Source organism: Labeo rohita, chromosome 6 (assembly GCF_022985175.1).
Source record: "Labeo rohita strain BAU-BD-2019 chromosome 6, IGBB_LRoh.1.0, whole genome shotgun sequence".
Lineage (NCBI taxonomy): Eukaryota > Metazoa > Chordata > Actinopteri > Cypriniformes > Cyprinidae > Labeo > Labeo rohita.
Window position 1 is genome coordinate 26340736 of NC_066874.1, and position 22611 is coordinate 26363346.

At 35.0% G+C, this 22611-nt stretch overlaps 3 protein-coding genes across 3 annotated transcripts in view; 1 reads left to right on the forward strand and 2 right to left on the reverse strand.

The window, feature by feature from the left end:
- tex264a (testis expressed 264, ER-phagy receptor a) overlaps positions 1-670 on the reverse strand; it is a 76676-nt gene extending 76006 nt beyond the window's left edge. Inside the window, exon 1 of the mRNA XM_051112525.1 lies at positions 148-670. Within this exon, the coding sequence (XP_050968482.1) occupies positions 148-405 (258 nt within the window). The 5' untranslated portion in view covers positions 406-670. The remainder of the gene's footprint in view (positions 1-147) is intronic.
- Positions 671-943: 273 nt separating this feature from the next.
- Positions 944-19604, reverse strand: fancd2 (FA complementation group D2). Its single transcript, XM_051113177.1, has 44 exons — positions 19288-19604; positions 18981-19092; positions 18734-18868; positions 18575-18642; positions 18373-18482; positions 18207-18264; positions 17005-17057; positions 16826-16904; positions 16539-16663; positions 16245-16332; positions 15690-15794; positions 15480-15580; positions 15207-15318; positions 14070-14105; positions 13835-13981; positions 13605-13739; positions 13377-13508; positions 12693-12800; positions 12477-12586; positions 12312-12366; positions 11976-12095; positions 11126-11199; positions 10815-10961; positions 10518-10618; positions 10198-10313; positions 9854-9962; positions 8590-8691; positions 8413-8510; positions 8039-8206; positions 7834-7950; positions 6888-7016; positions 6660-6778; positions 6452-6562; positions 6236-6369; positions 6051-6150; positions 4079-4201; positions 3833-3926; positions 3669-3740; positions 3543-3581; positions 3390-3464; positions 3209-3283; positions 2934-3080; positions 2015-2095; positions 944-1240 (listed from the first exon to the last, which is right to left on the reverse strand). Exons 2-44 carry the CDS (start codon positions 19042-19044, stop codon positions 1175-1177), a joined length of 4338 nt encoding a protein of 1445 aa, XP_050969134.1. The 5' UTR covers positions 19045-19092; positions 19288-19604; the 3' UTR covers positions 944-1174.
- A 117-nt stretch (positions 19605-19721) lies between these two features.
- Positions 19722-22236, forward strand: gpx1b (glutathione peroxidase 1b). Its single transcript, XM_051113179.1, has 2 exons — positions 19722-20018; positions 21632-22236. Exons 1-2 carry the CDS (start codon positions 19797-19799, stop codon positions 21980-21982), a joined length of 573 nt encoding a protein of 190 aa, XP_050969136.1. The 5' UTR covers positions 19722-19796; the 3' UTR covers positions 21983-22236.
- The last annotated feature ends 375 nt before the right edge of the window (positions 22237-22611 follow it).

The following is a 22611-nucleotide window of genomic DNA, read 5'->3' on the forward strand; positions in this document are numbered from 1 at the left end:
CATAATTTCGGGGGGGTTTTAAATGATTGTTGGTGTTTACACGTTTTATTAATCATTTCGCATGTATTTTAAATTGGAAATGCTGTTGTTTAAAAATAAAATAAATAAATAAACGTATAAATAAATAATAAAAAGTGAGCTACTGACCTGATTGGGGTCATCGTAAAACACCCCGACAGACGACAGCTTCGGTCCGATACTGCAGCTCTCCGTGAAAGCGGCTCCGCTGGCCTTGTACGATCCTTTTCTGAACTTATATGCAATCGTGATGTTTTTCACCGGAGGAGATCCAGTCCGAATCACGACTTCAGAGAAAAGACCGGTGTAAAACACGAAGCCGACCAGAGTTAAGATGAGACAAATGACCAAAAACAGAATGAGCAGTAAAATGACAAAGTCAGACATTTTTGCCCGGCTGTCAAAAAAACAATCACTAAAACGCTCAACGTGTATGAACAGTTGTCAGTTACTGTGATGGCACACACAAAATCAATCCTTCCGCTTTGCGAACAGGCCTGTTTGCATCCGTGTGGCCCTGCAGATGTTACATTTACAGTATCTATGCTTTACTGCAGGTCAGTTTACACTAGTCTTTTAGTTGTGTATTGACACAGCTGAGCGTTTGTTTATCCTCCTCTGCACAGAAACACTGTGCGCATTGCTTCCTGGATGCACCATGTGACTGTGACTCAGAGGGTTGGCTTGAAATGAGCCAACCAAACAGTGATGGAAAGTCCGAATCATTTCTCCGAATCGGTTCTTTAGAACCGTTTGATTCTGAAACTGACTCGGTGATTCTCGACACTGTCAACTGAAACAAACTGCTGTTTCTAAAGTTCTACTTTTCAGTTAAGGTTTAATTATAATGTCTACTGTGATTTCATGATGTGGAATTATAAGCAAACACTAAAAAAAAAAAACACTGTTAAAGTCTGACAAATTTATTACCATTTACATTTGTATTGAATATGAAAACAAAAACAAGTTGCATGTTAAAACATGCAAATACAAATAGAGCTGTTCAAGAAAACCACTTGATTATAGTTAACTTAACATTGTACAACAGTTTTAAGGTCTTTTCCATTTAATATAGGAAATAACAAATTCCAAAAATAAAGATGTAATAATAAAGCATCAATACTGGTCGTGTGCTAATGTGCAACAATCTCTTTTTTCAGTCTGATTCATCTGACTCCTCCACTTCTTCCTGTTCATTGTTCCTGTCATCAGAGTCACTCTCCTGTGTCAAAACAGATTGCATGAAGCATCACAAAGTGAAAGACATCACAAAATCTCATAAAAGATCTTGAGGAAATTAAACTCCCAAACAAGCAAATCAAAATTCATTCCAGGCTATTAAAAGCAATTATAACCATGCTGTATATTTGCTTTTGTGAATTACGTGACAATGCGTTATAACAAAATACTGCTGCTGAACAGGTGATGACTATGTTAATGTAGTATGTTTGAAATGAGTTTAAATATGAAAAAATACTATTAATCAAACTTAATTTAACAGTGTGCTCTGTGAGGTCACAGCATCATGCATAGTGATGGGAAATCATAGTATGTTATAATGCCAAAAGTAAGGAATTCAGATGATATTTATGATATATCTGGAAGATTTTCAAAGTGTGCATTTATGCATTCTATTTCAGGCTGTAGAAGCCATATAGAAAGATTCCTATTTTTAATATATTTTTTCCACAAAATATTAAAGCACTGATAATAATAATAAATGTTTCCTGAGCACCAAATCAATATATTAGAATTATTTCTGAAGGATCATGTGACACTGAAGACTGGAGCAATGATGCTGAAAATTCAGCTTTGACATCACAGGAATGAAAAATACAGAAAAATGTTATTTTAAATTCTAATAAGATTTGGCAACATTACTGTTTTTACTGTTTTACTGTTTTTACTGTATTTTTTGATAAATCCAGCCTTGTTGAGCATAAGAGACTTTTTATTCTTACAATATAATAGGATAATGCAAAGTCAGTCATTATACCTCCTCTTCACTTTGCACCTGAGAGGACTCTTCCTCCTCTTCATCAGCTGCCTGTGACCTTTGTGAGAGAATCTCTTCACCCTGCAAAAAAAACAAAAAAAAACAAAAGAAAAAAAAAGAAACATTTGCATCACTCTATTATCTGTAAATGCTACACTGTGCCCTTTATAGACTTATATTACAGCTGTATAATTTACAGATATATTATGCAAATTCTTAACCTTAATAAAAAAAGTTACTTTATATACACTGTAAAAAATCTTAAAGAAATAGTCCACCCAAAAATGAAAATTCAGTCATTAATTACTCACACTCATGCTTGTTCCAAACCCATAAGACCTTTGTTCATCTTCAGAATATAAATTAAGATACTTTTGAAGAAATTCAAGAGCTCTCTGACCCTCCATATACCGTAATTTTATGAAATTACGAGAATATTTTTTGTGTGCAAAAAAAAAATAAAAATAATGATTTTATTCAATACAGAGGAGAAGAATTCTTGAATAAAGTCTTTCCTTTTGTTGTTGCTTTTTTTGCACACAAAAAGAATTCTCGTAGTTTCATAAAATTACGGTAAAACCACTGATGACACATGGACTATTTCAACAATATCCTTACTACCTTTCTGGGCCTTAAATGTGGTAGTTGCATTGCTGTCTATGCAGGGTCAGAAAGCTCAATTTGTGTTCCAAAGATGAACAAAGATCTTATGGGTTTGGAACAACATGAGGGTGAGTAATTAACGACCGAATTTTCATTTTTGTGTGAACTATCCCTTTAATGTTTAGTAAAAATAAATTTTCTTCTAACATTTTTAAAATATGCAGCAAAACTAACAGTGACAATGTCACCAGAGGAAGTAAAAACTACTGAACTAGTGCAGAAAAAATGCTTTATGATGTGGCTTTTCCTATCTCACCTTTAAGTCTCTGTTCTTCAGGTTCCCCAGCCAGAAGGCTTCCTGGCAATGGTTAAGAGTGAGCATGGCTTTCACACGATACACAAACTGCTCCAGATTTTTCTTCAAGGCTGGAACGTGATTGGTCAACCCTGTATCTTGCCTAATCTGTGAATTGTAAAACAGTCATAATAATAAGTACAGAAAAGCTTATTTATTTTGCAATTTTCTCATTTTAATCTTTAATCCCACTCTTTCTCCACAGTCCACCATGCACTGCAGAAGCTGTAATTCACCTTTGAGTGACCACACATGTGGTGCAGTTGTCTAGTACTGAGCTGGAAGGTCTTCAGTAAACTCTGAACATCCTCCTGAGAAGATCAAAGAAGATCAGATTAAAATCTTATTTACTAATCAGATAAATTTTGCTCAAGATGTGCCGTTACACATACGTTTTAATAAATGAGACAGAAATACCTTGTGTTTTTTAAAGCTGTAGTCAAGCAGAGGCATTCCAAGCTTGAGGAAGGACTCCAGAAAAAGACGACCATACTGAACAAGATTATCAAAAACAGTGTTGAATGACATTTTCTTCATACACATACCTTCATGTCTGCAAATGCTTCTTACCTTTAAACACACAGTAAGTACAGGTCTGCTGTCAAACATCTGTGCCATAGAAAACACACACAAGAATGTGAGTCATACATGTGATGTCACACTGGGAGAACAGGAAAGATGTGAAGGCTTCTGTACCTTGACCAGGTTTATGAGGATGTGGAAGTCACGCACAGCCAGATTCCATGTTAGGAGCTTCTCGCTCTGCACCTGAATAGATTTAGGTCATAAACTTGAGACACACTTCTTGTTGATACCCAAATAATAATTAATATCTACACCCACACAACAAACAAACACACCTCTTGATTATCTGTGTGTTTGCTGGGAGGAATCTTCCGGACGGCTCTCTCTAGCTCTGCCATCATGCTCTTGTAGTACACTAGGAACGTCTGCCTGCAGCAGGAGAGCACCGGTATGTTTTTATTACACAACTGTCTTGAATACCTGATTCTGATTGGTCAAATTCAACACTGAGCTGTCAAATATTTTGGTAAGAATACTTCATGTACATATAGTTTTTAATTTAATATGACAGCCTGCTGTACCTGTTGAGTGTTGGCCAGCTGCGTGAGTTAGCATCTTTAGCAGCATTCAGCAGCTCTGGAACCCCTTCACCTGCTATTTCCTCCACGGCCTTCAGAACATCATCAGTGTGCTCCAGATAAATACTACAGTGGAAAGCCAAATTGATTTAAAATTCACTTTTACATGGTGTTTGCATATAATTGTGTCTTAGTAGTGTGTGGACACAACCACCCTACAATTATAAAAATCCATTCACTCTTTTTTTTAAGCCATAAAAAACTTGAACAGTCTCAATTATCAAGTCGTTTTGATTTTATGAGCAGTATGACCTCATACTGCTCAGGCCCCGCCCACGACCTCTGATGGACTGTCCCATATGTGACCCTGGACCACATAACCACATTAAGTTTTGATGTATTTACGGTAGGAAATTTACAAAATATCTTCATGGAGCATGATCTTTACTTAATATCCTAATGATTTTAGGTATAAAATAAAAATCGATAATTTTGACCCATGCAATTTATTTTTGGCTATTGGTACAAATATACCTGTGCTACTTAAGACTGGTTTTGTGGTCCAGGGTCACATTTTAGCATATTTCAGCCCTTAGCCAGTTTTATGCTGTCCGCCCTTTTCTCCCCACTCGAGCTCCGTCACTGAGGGCGCAGTGGATTAATTTTGTTTTTGATGGCCAAAAAAACGTGCCACAAATGGATCGCTGTGAACAGAGCTGTTTCTGACAAAGTAAAAAGGGTGTTGTTTTATACGACCATTGTGGAATTTTAACCAAAGTATGTTGCAGACAAATCATGAAGACCCTAAAGAATCATACCAACTTGTGGAATTAGACCATCTGATGTCCCCTTTAAACATCCTCAGATATAAACAATAATATTAAACCACAGCATTTTAGTTCAAGTTAAGTTCTTGCAGGCAACATTTTCTTTTGAGCAAGTTAAACGGCATATTTTCAAAAAGGGCCATCCTGTTCAAAAAGCTCAGGGTGGGTGAGACTTGTTTTTTTTTTGCAAAAAGTCTCTTATGCTCACTAATGCTACATTTATTTGATCAAAAACAGAGTAAGAATAGTGATATTGTGACATATAATTACAATATAAAATAACTGTTTTCTATTTTAATATTTTATTTTATTTAATTTTTAAATATAATTTATTCCTGTGATGGAAAAGCTGAATTTTCAGCAGCTATTATTGCCATTACTAGTGTCACATGATCCTTCAGAAATCATTCTAATATGCTGACTTGGTGCTCAAGTAACAATTCTTACTATTATGAATGTAAAACTTAAATTCTCAAAATGTGGTTTGCTTTGATATGATTGCCATTTAGCATATTTTTCAGCAAACCTAAGAATAGGCTTTCCAACGTTAAATATTTATGGGATGTTATAAATGTCATAAATCTTTAATATTTCAATTAGTAAAAGAATATATTATTATAACAATTATATTAGATTTGGAAGATCACTATGAATATTTCATTTGTTTAATTCAGTCTTCTTGTATAATGCAGGAATTAGACTATTTCTAACATGCAGTGAGGATTAATGGGAGTAAAGAGACTCATGAAGCATATAAATCATTTTATTCACTTATTTCTCTCTCCTCTACCTAGTAGAATCTCATATACATGGGTCTTAATGTGTTTATCACCGAATTCATTTATTTTAGTATTATTTGTATACTATTACAGAATTAAAACCCTGTCCCCATGATATTTTTGGTTTTAAATTTTAATTTCAGTTTAAGTTTGTTACGTGGAACGACATGAGGGTGAGTAATTAATGTTGGAATTTTCATTTTTGGGTAAACTAGCTCTTTAAGCTTTATGCTTTTATTTACTCTTATTTCAGATTATTTCAATTACCTAAACTTATTTTTAGTAGTTTTAGTTAACAATAACAACGTCACCTCAATGACTGGAACTGAATGGGAACTTAACCATTATTGTGTGTAACTCACAACATACCTGAGGAGAGTTTGAAGAGCATCATTGTATTTGTTTCCTCGCTCTTTCTCTCCACTCGCTGTAACCCACTCCTGACAGAGGAAATGTCTCGACAGCGATGCTGTAGGAAATTATAGCATTGAAAATGAATGAATTTACAAAGAGCTATCATCATTATTACACAGTATATAGAATTGGAAACACACTGATCTGTTCTCTGTAGGTCCTGTGGTTTGATCCTCCATACTGGGACAGCACAATAAGCAGCTGGGTCAGACACAGGGCAGTGTTCAGGCTGGGCACTGTGCTTCGGAAGTTCTGCAGGTACTCAAAAGCGTGCCTGAGCATATAAAACACCATGTAGAGATGGTTACATTGAAAATTGTACAGCAAGTAGGAAGCATGCGCACTGATGCACCCACCTACTGAGCTGATCCAGGGTCAAATCAGTCTCGTCCTCCTTCAGCCGGCCGGCTAGGACCCCCAGAGCGCTCTTCAGCAGAGCACGATGCTCTGGACCCGAAAATCCGGCCCTGAATACAAACAGCAGGTGATTAAAGATGGTCAGAAAGTTTTGTAGTTGTCAAGAAAGTCAACTAATGACTGACTAGTACATTAGTACATGCTCACCAACTGAAAGTAGTGTGTAGCACTTGCAATAGGAGATGATAGGCTGAACACATGAGCTGCTGTTCCTTCACGTCGACACCAGGAGCATCAACAACACCCTGATTCTCAGAGAGCACAGTCTGCGAGGCCAGACATTCAAACAGAGCAATAAAACCCAACGTGCCAGCCAGCACTAATGCACACATAATAAATATGTTTACAAGACTATAAATGGAAACATATGCGTACCTGAAAGTGATTGTGGCAGTTTTCCAGGTGTGTGCAAAGTGTGGGCAGCAGCTCAGTGCAGAAGGTGGCGATTTCTTTAGCATTCTTCTGCTGCAAGTGAGCAAAGCCAACTGCTCTATCCATCTTACTCTAGAAAAACATTACAGAAATTTCAGTACTATATTGGTTATCAGCCGATATTTGAGGTCAATATTGGATATTTAATTGTTCATGCTTGTTTTACATTTAGATTGCTTTTGCTGCCACCAAACATTTGTTAAAGTTAACCTTTAATGACACTAATTTGTTTTAACAACACTGTTAAATGTATTCTTTAGCATTACAGAAAATATTTCAGTACCATATTGGTTATCAGCCGATACTGGAGATGTTTTATAATTTATTGGTATTGGTCAATACTGGATATTTAATTGTTGATATTGATATTTAATTTAATTGTTTAATTGTTCATACTTATTTTACATCTAATTACATTTTTCTAATTACATAAGATTACTTTTACCCTGTGCAAATTATATTAAATTAAATTATATTATGATGCCAAAATTAAGTGAATTTACAGTACAATATAAAATGTTTATTTTGAAATTTGCTAAAGACTACATTTAATGCTGTTGTTAAACTGAATTATTTAATTACATTATAATTACACTTAAATCCACTTAATTATGACATCATCACCTACAGTTTTACAGACATTTTGATTAAACTACTTAACTCCATTACAATAATGCCAAACCTGAATGTAGGCATCATTATAGTGTAAAGGACAAAAATAAATAGTTTAAGGCAAGATTTGCCTTAAAAAATGTTATTTAAAGTGAATTCCCTCAGTTTTAAGTGATTATTTTTAAATTTTATAGATAAAATAATATCTGATTAGAACAACACTGTCCAAAAACATGTTTTATGTGTAAAACAGGTTCAGTTATGTGTGTTTTCATACTTTAAGAAATGGCGCTTTTTTGGCTGGTGCAGAAGCCAAACTGAAGTCCAGTTTACGCCACATGTCCTCCAACAGGAAAAGCAACTCTGCAGGGCCTAGTTGGACTTCCTCCCTTAACTACATACAAAACAGTCCTCTATAATTTTGCATAAAATAAAAGTATGTACTCGTACTAAGAATCGACCAGCAAACAGACTTGTTTTACCTTACTATGTAGCTCAGTGTCCAATAACGTCCGGGACAGAAGGCCACACTGAAGAACGCTCAGAGCTTCAACATCCAGCTCTCTGAAGAACGGCCAGTATGATGACAGACTGACCCCTGATTTGGCATCCTTTTCTTTCTCCTTCTCGCTCTCTTTCTCTGGATGGTCCTACCACAACAAACAATTTTCAGCTTTAAAGTTACAATTCAGCCAACACCATAGTAAAATTTCAATGTATTGAAGTAAAACATACAAAAAAAGCTACATTTTGTCCATTTACTTTTCATCTCAAACATTATGGTTTTACAGTCTACTTTACCATGTTCATACAAATGTTTGTAAACATATAGACATGAAGTATGTGTGGTCGTAACCTGTTGCGAATCTTCGGCCTCTGCGGCCCCCTCCAGCTGTGATTTGTCACCTGAGGAGTTCTTACTCGCTGAGGCCTTCCTCTTCTTCCCAGATGTTTCTACACACACATACAAACAGTGAAAGACTGACCCTATCTATAGCACAAGTCAGTTTGCAGATTTCTCCAGCAGCCTTACCTTTCTTTCCTTTCTTTGGCAAAGCAATTGAAGCAGAGGGTATCATTCCTTCAGCACTCTCTCCATCAAAGTTTGCCTGAGGAGGAGTGTAGCCTGGTGTAGCTAACACAATAAAACAAAGTTAACTTTTGCAGAGAAAAAAAAATATAGTAAATAGACAATGTAAATAAATATATATATACACTGAGAAATCCACAAGTCAATGTATTTTCAGTTTATTAAGGTAGGGCCCTATGAAATCCGTTTTATTTTTTTCCCAAATTCCATTTTTTCCATTTTAATTTTTCTGGATTCCGTTTGTTCCCATTTTAATCTCTCTCAACTCCTTTTTAATGGTTAAATTAAATTGTATTAATTAAAGAGCATGTCTAATTAATTAAAATCATGAAACATATACAATTTTACAAATTCTGTGTTTTAGCATGTCTAATTATTTACATGCATACTTAATTTATTCAAATTCATTCTTAAAATAGCCTTATGAAAGGGCTTTTTTACCCTCAGAAATTCTGTGTTGTGTATTTAAAATGTTCTGGTTATCAAATAAGTGCATAAAACATTATTTCATTTATCTTTATTATTATTATTGAAAATGAAACTTTTTTTTGGCAAACAAAGGGGAATTTACTATTAAAATTAAAACATGGAAAAAATGTTGTGTGATTATACCCTAAAAAATAATGTTTGTTTCATTTTAGTAGTAGTAGTGGTAATAGTAGTAAGTAGTAGTAATATATCTGGCACTATGCCTTCAAGTTAAACCGGACTTTTATGTTGACAGTTTGCAGTGTCTACCTTTACATTTCTATGTTTATATGATAAAACGCTAGTTTTCCTAAAATGGAACGGTCAAATGCTCATGAAGTGACTCTCAGCAGATATTGTTCATGTATTTATGTCCTCATTTAGTGAGACGAAAGATAAAAATCACAGTGAGCATCACACGCGCTTCAGTGTGTGTAATAAACAAAACCGCTCGTCTGCTCCATTCATTAAAACAGACAGGCAGAACATGCAGGATTCACATTTAAATGGTATTTTTGCGGCATAATATTTACAGATACTAGTCCATATTGCGGTCTGATTTAAGTGTAATGACCTACTTGATTGATTTAACTGATTAATTCAGTCAAACTTTGACAAATTCCCTGACATTCCGAGTTATTCGGTAAATTCTGTTTTTATGACTGAACTCTTTTCCGTATTATGAAAATCACAGGGCCCTATTAACATACTGACGAGGAATAATCTGTCTCTCTGGTACCTGCCAAGCACGTCTGCAGTAAACTCTGAAGGTAAGTGATATTCTGAATACGAGTTATAATTTTCATTTTCATCTCAGGATCGTTCTGCTTGCAAAATGCATTCACCACCTACATTCATAAAACAGACATGCATACTATACATATTAGAATACAATAATTATTATATAACAAAAAAACACCATTTCAAACTGTAGTCCCAAATAATAAAATAAACACAGACTTCTCAATTATAGAAAGCACTTAAAAAAGGCAAAATAACCATATCAGAACTTGAATTGATCTGTGATGATTGTAAAAATCACTCTGAAATTAGTAGTATGCTGTAACGAAGAGGTGTACTAACCTCTCTGAACCAGTTGATGGTGTAAAAGAGCAGAGAACAGAGGAACTCTCTCTCAGCCTTAGACAGACTCTCCACCTTCTCCGTCACCTCCATATCGTTCAGGATCAGAGGACAGCCTATATAACAGAATAAAACTCTCCAAACATGCTTTTCTTTAACCTTACATACCTTTTATGCCTCTTGCAATGTTACAAATAATCTTACAGTTTATACATAATCATAATATAATGAAAAAGCAGAGGCATCTAAAACACAGTTGTTAAGAAGTTGTTATCTAGAATGGAATGATAAAGAAAAAGTGCAGGTGTACAGTGTCTGACCTAGCAAAGCATCAATCTCCTCCAGATCACCTTGGTGCTGCACCTCTTCACACAACCTCAGCAGGCGGAAAAACGGGGACAGGCAAAGTGGAGACACACGCCTGTAAAAGGCAGAATTGTGAAATGCACGATTTTTAAATATATTGAGTTTATTTTGAATTTGTTTTGAATTTTCAAATAGTGTGTAAAATAATTGCACATTCAACTTCAAATATGAAAATATTAGTATAAACATCTTGTTTTGCAGTCTACAGTAACGGGTTAAACTGAGTTCAGCATAGAGTATTTAGTAATGACCTCTCTTTCTTGACTCCAGCTGGTTGTGTTGTGTCTGTTTTATGCTGCTGGTCTTGAGTCATAAGTGGCAGTAGATTGATGGCGATTCCCCCTTGACTCTCATCCTCATCCAAATTATACATCACAGAGGCAGGAAACAGGAATGAGCTGAGAGACACACACACACGAAAGGTCATGAGAAAGTCAAGACAAAAAACTCTGGAATTTAAAGAAATAAGTGAAACGGACTTTAATTTGAGAATACAAACAAACAAAAAAAGCAGGTCATAATGATGATACTACTCTTTATGAGGCCTGAATGTGTCACTCACCCCGATATATCTGGTCCAAGGTCTACAACAAAGTCTTCCTGAAAATCCTCCAACACACTCTTCCCGATCCATGCCTGAGGATGACACAACCATCAAAGTAAGTTTAATATACTAATTTAATATGAAGACCTTTTAGTCATGAAGAGATCCATCTGAAGTTTATTATCTTTGTCTATAACTCAGTTAAAGAGACAGTTCACCCATTAAAATACCCATTTGGAGACTATTTTAATTTTTTTCTAAACAATCTCAGAGGAAAAGTTCACTTCTAGAACAAAAATGTACAGATAATGTACCTACCCTGTTGTCATCCAAGATGTTCATGCCTTTCTTTCTTTAGTCGTAAAGAAATTATGTTTTTTGAGGAAAACGTTTCAGGAATTACCTCCATATAGTGGACTTCAATGGTGCCCGTAACTGTATTGACCCAGATTACACATGTGCATCGCAGAGCTAGACAAGATGGGTATTTGAGGTTAAAAAGTATAGAAATGTTTTTTTTTTTTTTTTTTTTTTTTTAAAATGACCAATCATTTTGCTAGATAAGATTCTTATTCCTCAGCTAGGATCAATTACAGACCTTTGAAGCTGCACTGAAACTGCATTTTGGATGTTCAAACTCACAGGCACTACTGAAGTTCACTATAAAGAGATAATTCCTGAAATGTTTTCCTCAAAAATCATAATTTCTTTTAAGACTGAAGAAAGAAAGGCATGAACATCTAGATGACAACAGGGTGAGTAAATTATCTGTACATTTTTGTTCTGGAAGTGAACTACTCCTTTAAAACTATTTTTTAAAAACCAGCAAAAACAAATCACCTATTTATATTCAATAACCCACACACACCTGCACTAGAGGGTCCAGTTTGCAAGTCTGCAGCAGGTTGGCCAGCTCATCGTAATAGAGAGCGGCAGCTTCAGGGGAACTCTCACTGCTCGTGCGCACCAGCTCCAACAGAGCCATCACCTACCAACACAATACAACATTCAAAGCCTTATGTGGTATAAAGGCCAGTGACAAATAAGGAGTCAAAATAGGCAACACATGAAGTAAAGGTAGGCAACACATTTACAAGCAAATAAATGGCAGAAAATGGTCATTTTAAATTGTAATATATGGCTGCTTTTTACTATATGTATGATCGAATAAATGCAGTATTGGTGTGCAGATTATCTCACTCACCTGTCTGTGTGTATCTTTGGGCAGTGTGCCACCCTGAGAGTCATCAGGTTTATTTCTACATTAACAACACAAGAAGAAGAAGAGTGAAGATCAAAGATCACAATCCTACTGAGTATGTATAAGCGCAAAACATTGCAATGCACCAGCAAAAAAAAAAGAGGGTACCTGCATGCCCCCATACTGCCCACCATCATGACCGCCCCAATGATACCAATTCGCTTGTACTTGGGCACCGTGCTAGACAACTGCTTACGGATCACGATGTGCATGTCATCCTGGTGTGGGACATACAAAGATTTGACAAAATTGATTTTTTTAAATAGCTATCCCAATATAATTGAAAAAAATACAACTAACTTTAAGAAGCAGTGTGTTTCTCACCTGAATGTGTCCTCCGTGCTGCTCCTGTCCAAATGCCAGGCGGCTGAGCAGGTGGAAGAGGCGTCGGATTTGCTGTGAGGTCAGGTTGTCCATGTAGTCCAGAATACCCTGCCAGAATACCCACATTTCACACCAGCAAACACATTAAATATCATTACGTACTTAAAAAGACCCAAACAATTTCTCCAAAGTAGTTTAAATAAAAAATAACAAAGAAAATAAAACAATAAATTTGAATCAGGCTAATTCGAGTCAATCTGACTGAAAGGGATAGTTCACCCAAAAATGAAAATTCTGTCATTAATTACTCACCCTCATGATGTTTCAAACCCATAAGACCTGTGACATCAGTGGTTCAACTGCAATTTTTTTTTGCACACAAAAAAACATTCTAATAGCTTCATCACATTACGGTTAAACCACTGATGTCACATGGACTATTTTAACGATGTCCTTACTACATTTCTGGCCCTTGAACATGTCAGTTGCGTTGCGGTCTATGTAGGGTCTGAAATCTCTCTGATTTCATAAAAAATAACTTAATTTGTGTTCCGAAAATATCTCAAGGTCTTAAGGGTTTGGAACGACATGAGGGTGAGTAATTAATGACAGAATTTTCATTTTTGGGTACTCAAAAAAAAATAAAAATTCCTTCCAAATGGACATTAAGGCAAGTGTTTGTACCTTCACGAAAACAGTGAATTGGCTCATTTCTGCAGGTTTCTGAGACACCAGCTCACAAAGCAGCTCAAGAGCCACATCCACCTCGCCACTCACGCCACTGCATGCGTGTGTGACCAGAGAGCCCACCACCTCCTACGCAACAAAAACATCAAAGCATGTCATCAAATGAATGTTAGTGTCCATAAATATGCAGTGTGTTTGTTGTGAGCTAACAAGAGGTATTCATACCTGCTTACAGTAGGAGTCAAAGGCAGTAAAGGCCTGTTTGTACATGTGACCTCCGAAAGGAACCACACAGCAGTCTGGAGAGCGCAAGAGTCCCTGAGCTAAAGTCAGAATGGATGGGAAATAACCCCGCATCACCTGTATGAAATATTTACACCATAAAGAAAGTCAAAACTTCAGGTAGCATATTTAGGTATATTTCTTCAGTCAAAATCATGTGAATGAAAGCAGACCTGAGCATGACCCTTAAAGGTCTTCTGCAAGAGGTTTTCCTGAATCAGACCCTTGCGAACTTTGACCTTGAGCACTCTCTCTGCCCCACGCCGGCTGTGGTTTGCATTAGTGGAGTGAAGGATGAACAGCACCAGCAGATCAACCACCTGAGAGACACAAGTAGTAGCGTTAATTCTTGCATTTGGATGTTAAGATACATGCATTAATTTAATTTTTAATGGAAATCAATCAAACCTTATGGTCCTCTGACTCGTCAATATTCTCTATGGCCTGAAAATCAAAAAAAAAAAAAGTGAAGAGTAATTAAATAAATTGCATGAGAATATACAGTTGAAGTCAAAAGTTTACATCCCCCTTTCAGAATCATTAAAAATGTTAATTATTTTACCGAAATAAGAGGAATCATACAAAATGCGTGTTATTTTTTTATTTAATACCGACCTGAATAAGATATTTCACATAAAAGATGATTACATATAGTCCACAAGAGAAAATAATCACTGAATTTATAAAAATGACCCAGTTCAAAAGTTTACATCCCCTTGAAAGATTCACAACTGAGGACAACCAAGGAACACAAATGCAACTATTACAGAAGGTTCAAATACTCACTGATGCTCCAGAAGAAAACACAATGCATTAAGAGCTGGGGGGTGAAATCTTTTGAGCAGAATGGAGATACATTTTTCTTATTTTGCATAAATATCATATTTTTTCCTTTACTACTGCCCTTGAGAAGCTACAGAAGATACTTACATGTTTCCCAGAAAACAAAATAAGTTAAATTTACCGATCTTCACATTCAAAAAGTTTTCTTCTGTAATAGTTGAGTCCCTCAGTTGTCCTCAGTGTGAAAAGATGGATCTCAAAATCATACAGTTATTGTCGAAAAGGGTTCAAATACAGAAAAATGTTGAAAAACCAAAGAATTCGTGGGACCTGAAGGATTTTTCTGAAGAACAGCAGGCAGTTTAACAAGACAACTATCATGAACAACTATCACTAAACAAAAAAAAAACAAAAAATAAAAAAAACACAGCTGTTGGTCAGTTAGGTAAGAACACAGTAAAAAGAACTGAGAGGATGTACACTTTTGAACCGGGTCATTTTTCTAAATTCAACTGTTATTTTCTCTTGTGGACTATATGTAAACATCTTTTTGTGAAATATCTTATTCAGGTCAGTACTACATAGACAATAACATGCATTTTGTATGATCACTCTTATTTTGGTAAAATAATTAACATATTTAATGATTCTGAAAGGGGGATGTAAACTTTTGACCTCAACTGTAGTACCAAGTGCTTGAAGGCACAAAGGCGGACAAAAAAAAAAAAAAAGCAATGAAGTTTATATGAATTCTCTACTCACTTTCAACCAAGCCTCTGAGATGGTTTTCTGAAAGCGAATAGCTGACTTTATGACCTCCAAAACTAAAGTCACACTATCCTGACCATTGCTGCATGATGGGACACTGGAGGACCTGAGCAATGACATGAAAATCAAGAACAAGAAAGAACACGGCTAGCAGAACTGGACAAATTCACAACATCTTATTTGTCCTCCATGGAAGAAAGCAAGATGGATGAGATTAAGTAAATGAAGACAGAACTTCATTCAACAGATAGGAGGAAAAAGTCTCACCCTGATGCGGCTTTGCTTTTCATACGACTCTGGGAGGCCTGCAGAACTGCTGGCAAAACACACTGCTCCAACTCCAGCTTTTTACGCAGGTCACACACCACCTGAGGAGCATGAATAGACATTAGCAAAACAGTCTATCAGAGCAAGAAAATTTTCATGACCAGAAATTTAAAAAAATGCCATAAACAAAGGTCAGTTTAGAGGCCAAACCTCATTAGCATCAGATGCAGAGATGGAGTGTAAGATGAACTTGACTACAACAGGAAGATCCTCTAACTGCACAGCAGAGAGAGTTCCCATTACTGCCTCACGCACCTGATAGGCAGAAAAATAAATTAATATTTTTACTCAGCAAAGACGCTTTAAAAGGAAAAAATTATCAGAGCTTGCACAAAAATATTAAGCAGCAACTGTTTTTAACACTGATGATAATAAGAAATGTTTCTTGAGCACCAAATCAGCATATTAGAATATCTGTAGGATCATGTGACACTGAAGACTGGAGTAATGATGCTGAAAATTCAACTTTGCCATCACAGCAATAAATTATATTTTAAAATATGTTAAAATGGCAAACAGTTATTTTAAATTGTAATAATATTTAATAATATTACTGTTTTACTCTATGTTGAATTAAATGAATGCAGTATAAATTACTTCTTTCTAAAACATTAAACATAAAACCTAATCTTTAAGCAATTATTTAAAGCAGTAACACTTGGACCAAATACTTTTTAGGGAACATATTTGCATTTTTAAAAGTACCTCGGACAGTAAAGCAGCGCTCAGATTCAAGCTGGATAAAGCATCCAATATAGGCACAGGGAGCTGAGTGTTCTGCTGAAGTAAGCCACTGCATAAGAGAGCAGACACAAACACAGACTTACTTAAACACAATAGACACAATGATAATAAGCACTTACATCATAGTCACAGTCAACATTACCATCACAGCCAGCCATAATTACTAAACCAAACATAGGTCAAAACAACACAACTTTAATTCCATGCATTGGGGAATGGCACAAAAAACAACAGGCTCTGCTACTGCTGATGTACTTTAGCTCTTTGGCCATGTCTCCATGCTGGGAGTCCTCCAGGATTTCAGGCAGGCTTGTAATAATGTCCCGCTGGATCTCCACCGGAGCCACAGACACCATCTGCATCAGCTTGCTGCTCAAATCCTACACGTACACAGCAATTATATCAGTCAGACACGACAAGGCCACAATTTGGCAAAGACAAACATTTATGTCTGCTACAAAGGAACTGTTGGCAACTATGATGTTTACTGGAACATTCATCATGTAGGCTTCTCACACTGACATTATCAGTGGACTGTGTACCTTGCCATCTACAATTCGGTCCAGCCATTTCAACTGGTTTATTATGAGACGGGGAACGTTGAGGCCGTCCTCACTCACACTGTAACAGAGCACATTACCGTCAGTGGTAATCAAATGTTAGAGGACTGTGTCTGTAAGTAAAGTGATGTGTATAAAAAGTAATCGAAAAAAACATTTACCCCTCAAACATGAATTCTGGAAGCTTTTCAAACAAAGTGTTTATGACCAGTGGCTAAATGTTGGAAAAAAAAAAAAAAAAAACAAAAAAAAAAACACACATATTATTTATATTCTACCACAAATTTTTCCCCAAATATTTAGAATAAAATAAATATAGTTATTACTTGTAGTTCATTATTCCAACTGAACATGTAAAAAGACTACATTACAGAACAGTATCCAATATATACTTTTTCTTTTGACCAGTTAATTTCCATAATTTTTTACATGAACTGCCTAGTGATTAGATAATGGATAAGGATTTTTTAATAATAGTATAAAAAAGGATATAATATAAAATAAAGAATAATATATAAAAACAGTTTCTAAAAATATAATATAATAATTACATTATAAAGTAAAATAAAATAACAATAATGAATGACAAAATAATTCAGACCAGTCTAAATGTAGGAAAGGAATATACACTACCAGTCAGAAGTTTCTGAACAGTAAGATTTTTAAAAAAGATCTACTTTGATTTACTTTGATGCAAAGTACAGCAAAAACATTTATTTATTCCTGTGACCAAAGCTAAATCATTTTCAGCATCGTTACTCCAGTCTTCAGTGTCACATGATCCTATAGAAATCTTTCTAATATGCTGATTTGCGGTTCAAGAAACAATTCTTCTTCTTATTATTATTTTTATTATTATTAATATTTATAACAGTTGAGTACATTTTTTTCAGGATCCAAAGATCAGCATTTATCTGAAATAAAAAGCTTTTGTAAAATTATACACTATACCATTCAAAAACTTCAAAAAATTTTACTTTGCTGTTTTAAACATGATAATAATAATAATATCAAATAATGTTTTTTGAGCAGCAAATCAGAATATTAGAATGATTTCTGAAGGATCATGTGATTGGAGTAATGATGCTAAAAATTCAGCTTTGAAATCACAGGAATAAATTGCATTTTAAAATATATTCAAATAGAAAACAGTTATTTTAAATAGTAAAAAATATTAAAAACTGTACTGTTTTTGCTGTACTTTGAATCAAATAAATGCAAGCTTGGTGAGCAGACTTATTTTAAAAACATTAAAAATCCTACTGTTCAAAAACTTTTGACTGGTAATGTATATCTTAGATTTGTTTATGTTTTGTTTTTTTTGCTTTGTACTTTAGGAGGTAAATTGAGCTATTATATTTACCTGTAGCATCTCTATTCCAAGCAACAAGCGTACAAGACTTTCCTGATAGGAGCCAGAACTGATATTAGAGGGAAAATACACAAAAAAGACAAATAATAACATTTTAATGAATTCTGGTAATGTTTCAGATGAAAAACAAAAACAAAAACAAGAATCAGCACATTACTTGGTATCCTGCTGTGAAGAGGATGATGGCACACAAGGCAGCAGGCAGTTTCTGAATCTCTCTGGGTCTTCAATGTATGTTTCCAGTGCAGATATAAACTCCTGAATTATCTATAAAACAGCCATTTAACAGTGTAAACATATGTAAAGCAAGCTTCTCGTGTGAAAAGAAAAAAGTGATGTAATGATGAGGTGATTCTCACATTGGGGAATCTAGGATTTTTTCGTAGATGCTGCTGGAGCCGCTTTTGAAATATCACTTGGTCTACAGCTGTGAGGAAAACAAGGTTGATGTGAGTTGATTTCACCTATGATTTCAAATTTATTGTATACAATACACACTTTCTCATTCTTTATCTTACCAATTTCATTAGCAGTACTGCCAGCTGTCAAAGTGACACCAGATTCCTTCAGAAACTGAACAAAAACTGAATCTGGGTAGGAATCCTGCACTGAAGACTTTGTGGGTCGTCCACTGCTCTTGGTCTTTTTTGACTCTGTATGAAGACACATTAGTGAAGTCCATTAATATTTTTTTAATTACACCAAACTTACAAAGATTTTAACCATTCCCTATTTATTTCAGAAGTGACGTCATCAGGAACTTACTTGAAACGTCAAGTATGGAATCGTCATCGACTGTGCTGGATGAACGTTTCTTCTTACGCATCATCTTTAACTCAGATCAGATCAAATGGAAATAATAAACAACGGATATAACCTGTTGGGGGTACAACAATCAGCAATTTCATAACTGTGAACACAACTGACAATCCTGGTTCAAGCAATCCCAGAATCCTTTCTGTGAAGATTGTAAACAATCATTTCACGATGGCAAGAGCTATATTACACACTCGACTAACTCGACGGAATTACGGTATTTGAGACAAAGTGTGGTCAGAAGTGTTTACTTTACCTGCGATGTTGATCTTAAACGTTTGTAATTTAGATGTTATATGAATAAATGCTGATTAAATATAGACTTCAACACAGAATCTATGTTTCTGAAACAGGCTAACAGCTCAGTCTGTCACAAAGCTTCCCGCGCCAGTGTTTCGTAAAAGTTAGGGACCGTGGTAAAATTCTCAATTCTGTATTGAAATACGAATTGTTTTGGGACGTTACTGTATGCTTTGTCTATTAACTATATCTGCCCGTATAAGTGTAAAAATACGAAATACATCAAATAACACCTCATCAGACCCACAGATAAGAAAACAAACATTTTCAACCGTTGAGCGGTGAACGGAACACTTTGATGACACTCCCTAATATTCTATGTGCGTGTATTAAAAGTAGGCGTGGATTGTCTTGCCGTGATTGGTCGCTGCTTAGCACACCGCCCACGTTTATCAGTTTTATACAAGTGTCATTTAGATTCTGTTACTGTTCTTTACTTGCTGAGATAGCGGTGTGGGAATTAACATGGCTGAAATAAAATCATTTTACGACATCACAGCCAGAACCCTTACTGGTGAGGAGTTCAAGTTTTCTTCTTTACAGGGCAAAGTGGTCCTAATCGAGAATGTCGCTTCTCTTTGAGGAACGACCACCAGGGATTACACCCAGATGAACGAGCTCCACGAACGCTTCGCAGAAAAAGGGCTTGTGATTCTGGGAGTTCCCTGCAATCAGTTCGGCTATCAGGTAAGATGACAGTCAACTCCATGTTTGATTCAATAGCCCTTCACCGCTGAACAGGTGCCTGTGGCGCACTCGTGCTGTCATGCACTGCTGTCTTACACCTGTTTTTATGTATGAAGATTCATCTGTATAAACCATTATACAGCCTAAATTAAAAAAAAAAAAAAAAAAAAGTCTTGACAGAAACATTTTTAAGTAATTAATCAACATTTGTAAATAATATATAATGCTTAAAAAATGTTACATTGAAAATTTGGTTTACATATTTACATATACACTATCAGTCAAAAGTTTTTGAACAGTAAGATTTTTAATGTTTTTTTAAGTCTCTTCTGCTCACCAAGCCTGCATTTATTTGATCCAAAGTACAACAAAAAAAGTTTTGCTATTTAAAATAACTGTTTTCTATTTAAATATATATTAAATTGTCATTTATTTCTGTGATTTTGAAAGCTGAATTTAATATTCTGATATGCTGTTCAGAAACCTTTATAATTATTTTAATTGTTGAAAACTGAGTAATTTTTTTTTTGATGAATGGAAAGCTCAGAAGAACAGCATTTATCTGAAATAGAAATCTTTTGTAACATTATAAATGTCTTTATTGTCTTTTTTAAAGCATCCTTGCTAAATAAAAGTGTTTATTTCTATAATTTCTTTAAAAAAAAAAATAAATAAATAAACTACTGACTTCAGGCTTTTGAATGGTATAGTGTATAGTGTTACAAAAGCTTTTTATTTCAGATAAATGCTGATCTTTGGAACTTTTCATTCATCAAAGAATCCCCCCAAAAATGTACTACTGTTTTAAATATTGATAATAATAATAAAAATGTTTCTTGAACAGCAAATTAGCATGTTAGACTGATTTCTGAAGGATCATGCGACACTGAAGACTGGAGTAATGAGCTGAAAATGTAGCTTTGATCACAGGAATAAATTACATTTTAAAATATATTCAAATAGAAAGCAGTTATTTTAAATAGTAAAAATATTTTGCAATATTATTGCTTTTGCTGTATTTTGGGTCAAATAAATGCAGGCTTGGTGAGCAGAAGAGAATTCTTTAAAAAAACATTACAAATCTTACTGTTCAAAAACTTTTGACTGGTAGTGTATTTTTATTTGGATATGAGATACTGTTATACTAAAAATAAAACAAATGAGTAGTGGTTTTGGATGTTGAATCTACAGACATCTTTTTAAATTAAAAAAACAATAAGCACATAAAAAGCCATAGTACGTAGATAAATATGCAGTTACAGTTTAATTTTATTTTTATATAATTAAGTAAATGAAAAAAGCTATTTTGTATGTAAAAGACTAAATAACCAAAGCAAAACTTGGTTATATCAGATTTTATATCAAATTTACCAAATCAAATTATAAAGTTCCAAAAAATACATTTAAATTTTAAAATATTTTCCTTGGGTTTAATAGTCTTTTTACTTTAAAGAGTTTCTTTGTATGATTTTTACTTCACTATATTCTCATTCTTACTTCACTGCCTAAATTATATATTGTTCAGTAACGACATAAGTGTTATTGCAAATTGTTATTGAAATACCTGTTAAAATGTGATTTGATTATGTTGCTTATTTATTTTTCTTTATTAGGAAAACTGTACAAATGAAGAGATTCTTTCATCCTTGAAGTATGTTCGTCCTGGCAATGGCTTTGAACCTAAATTCCAGCTTTTGGAGAAGGTCGACGTGAACGGGAAAGCCGCTCACTCTCTCTTCGTCTTTCTCAAGGAGAAACTCCCATTCCCGAGCGACGAGCCAATGCCCTTCATGAACGACCCCAAATTTATCGTGTGGAGTCCTGTGTGCAGGAACGACATCGCTTGGAATTTCGAGAAGTTTCTCATTGGTTCTGATGGAGTGCCATTCAAACGCTACAGCAGGAGATACCTGACCAGCAACATCGAGGGAGACATCAAGAAACTTCTCAGCATAGCCAACTAAAATGGTTTGGCGGTCAAAGGCGTGTCAATATTGTATTGCATATCTTAACCTATATGGGTTTCCATGACAGGTTGTGCTCTCATGAGCATGATGTTGCTATGTTTGGACTTTTACTTTATGAAGGTGCTCCTGTAAACATGCTTGTCTGTGGGGAGCAGCTGATGCTGTGCTAAAGTCCTAACTGAACAGTTGCATTTAGCTCTTGTGTGGCACAACATGCGATATGGATCAATAAATGTTTGTTTTCTACTCAAGATTGGCTTTTTTTCATTTGGGCTTCAGTTGGCGTGGGAGGACAGAAAGACAAAGCTTTAGGGTTTTGTCTGTTGTGTAATACAGCACTGATCGTCAGGTGCTTTGAAGAGATTCATTCTCTATTAATGAGTTCCAGTGGAAATTTATCTCTAGTGTGGGTGTGTGAGGCGGGAGTGGAATTTCACACTGCAGTTACTAAACCAAACATGTTAACATGCAGTTGCACTTCCATTCCAATAAAAAAAATAATTCATTTTGAAAAACTAATACATAATAATAGAACAAAATGCATATTATTTTTTTATTTAGTACTGACCTGAATAAGATATTTCACAGAAAATATATTTACATATAGTCCACAAGAGAAAAAAAGT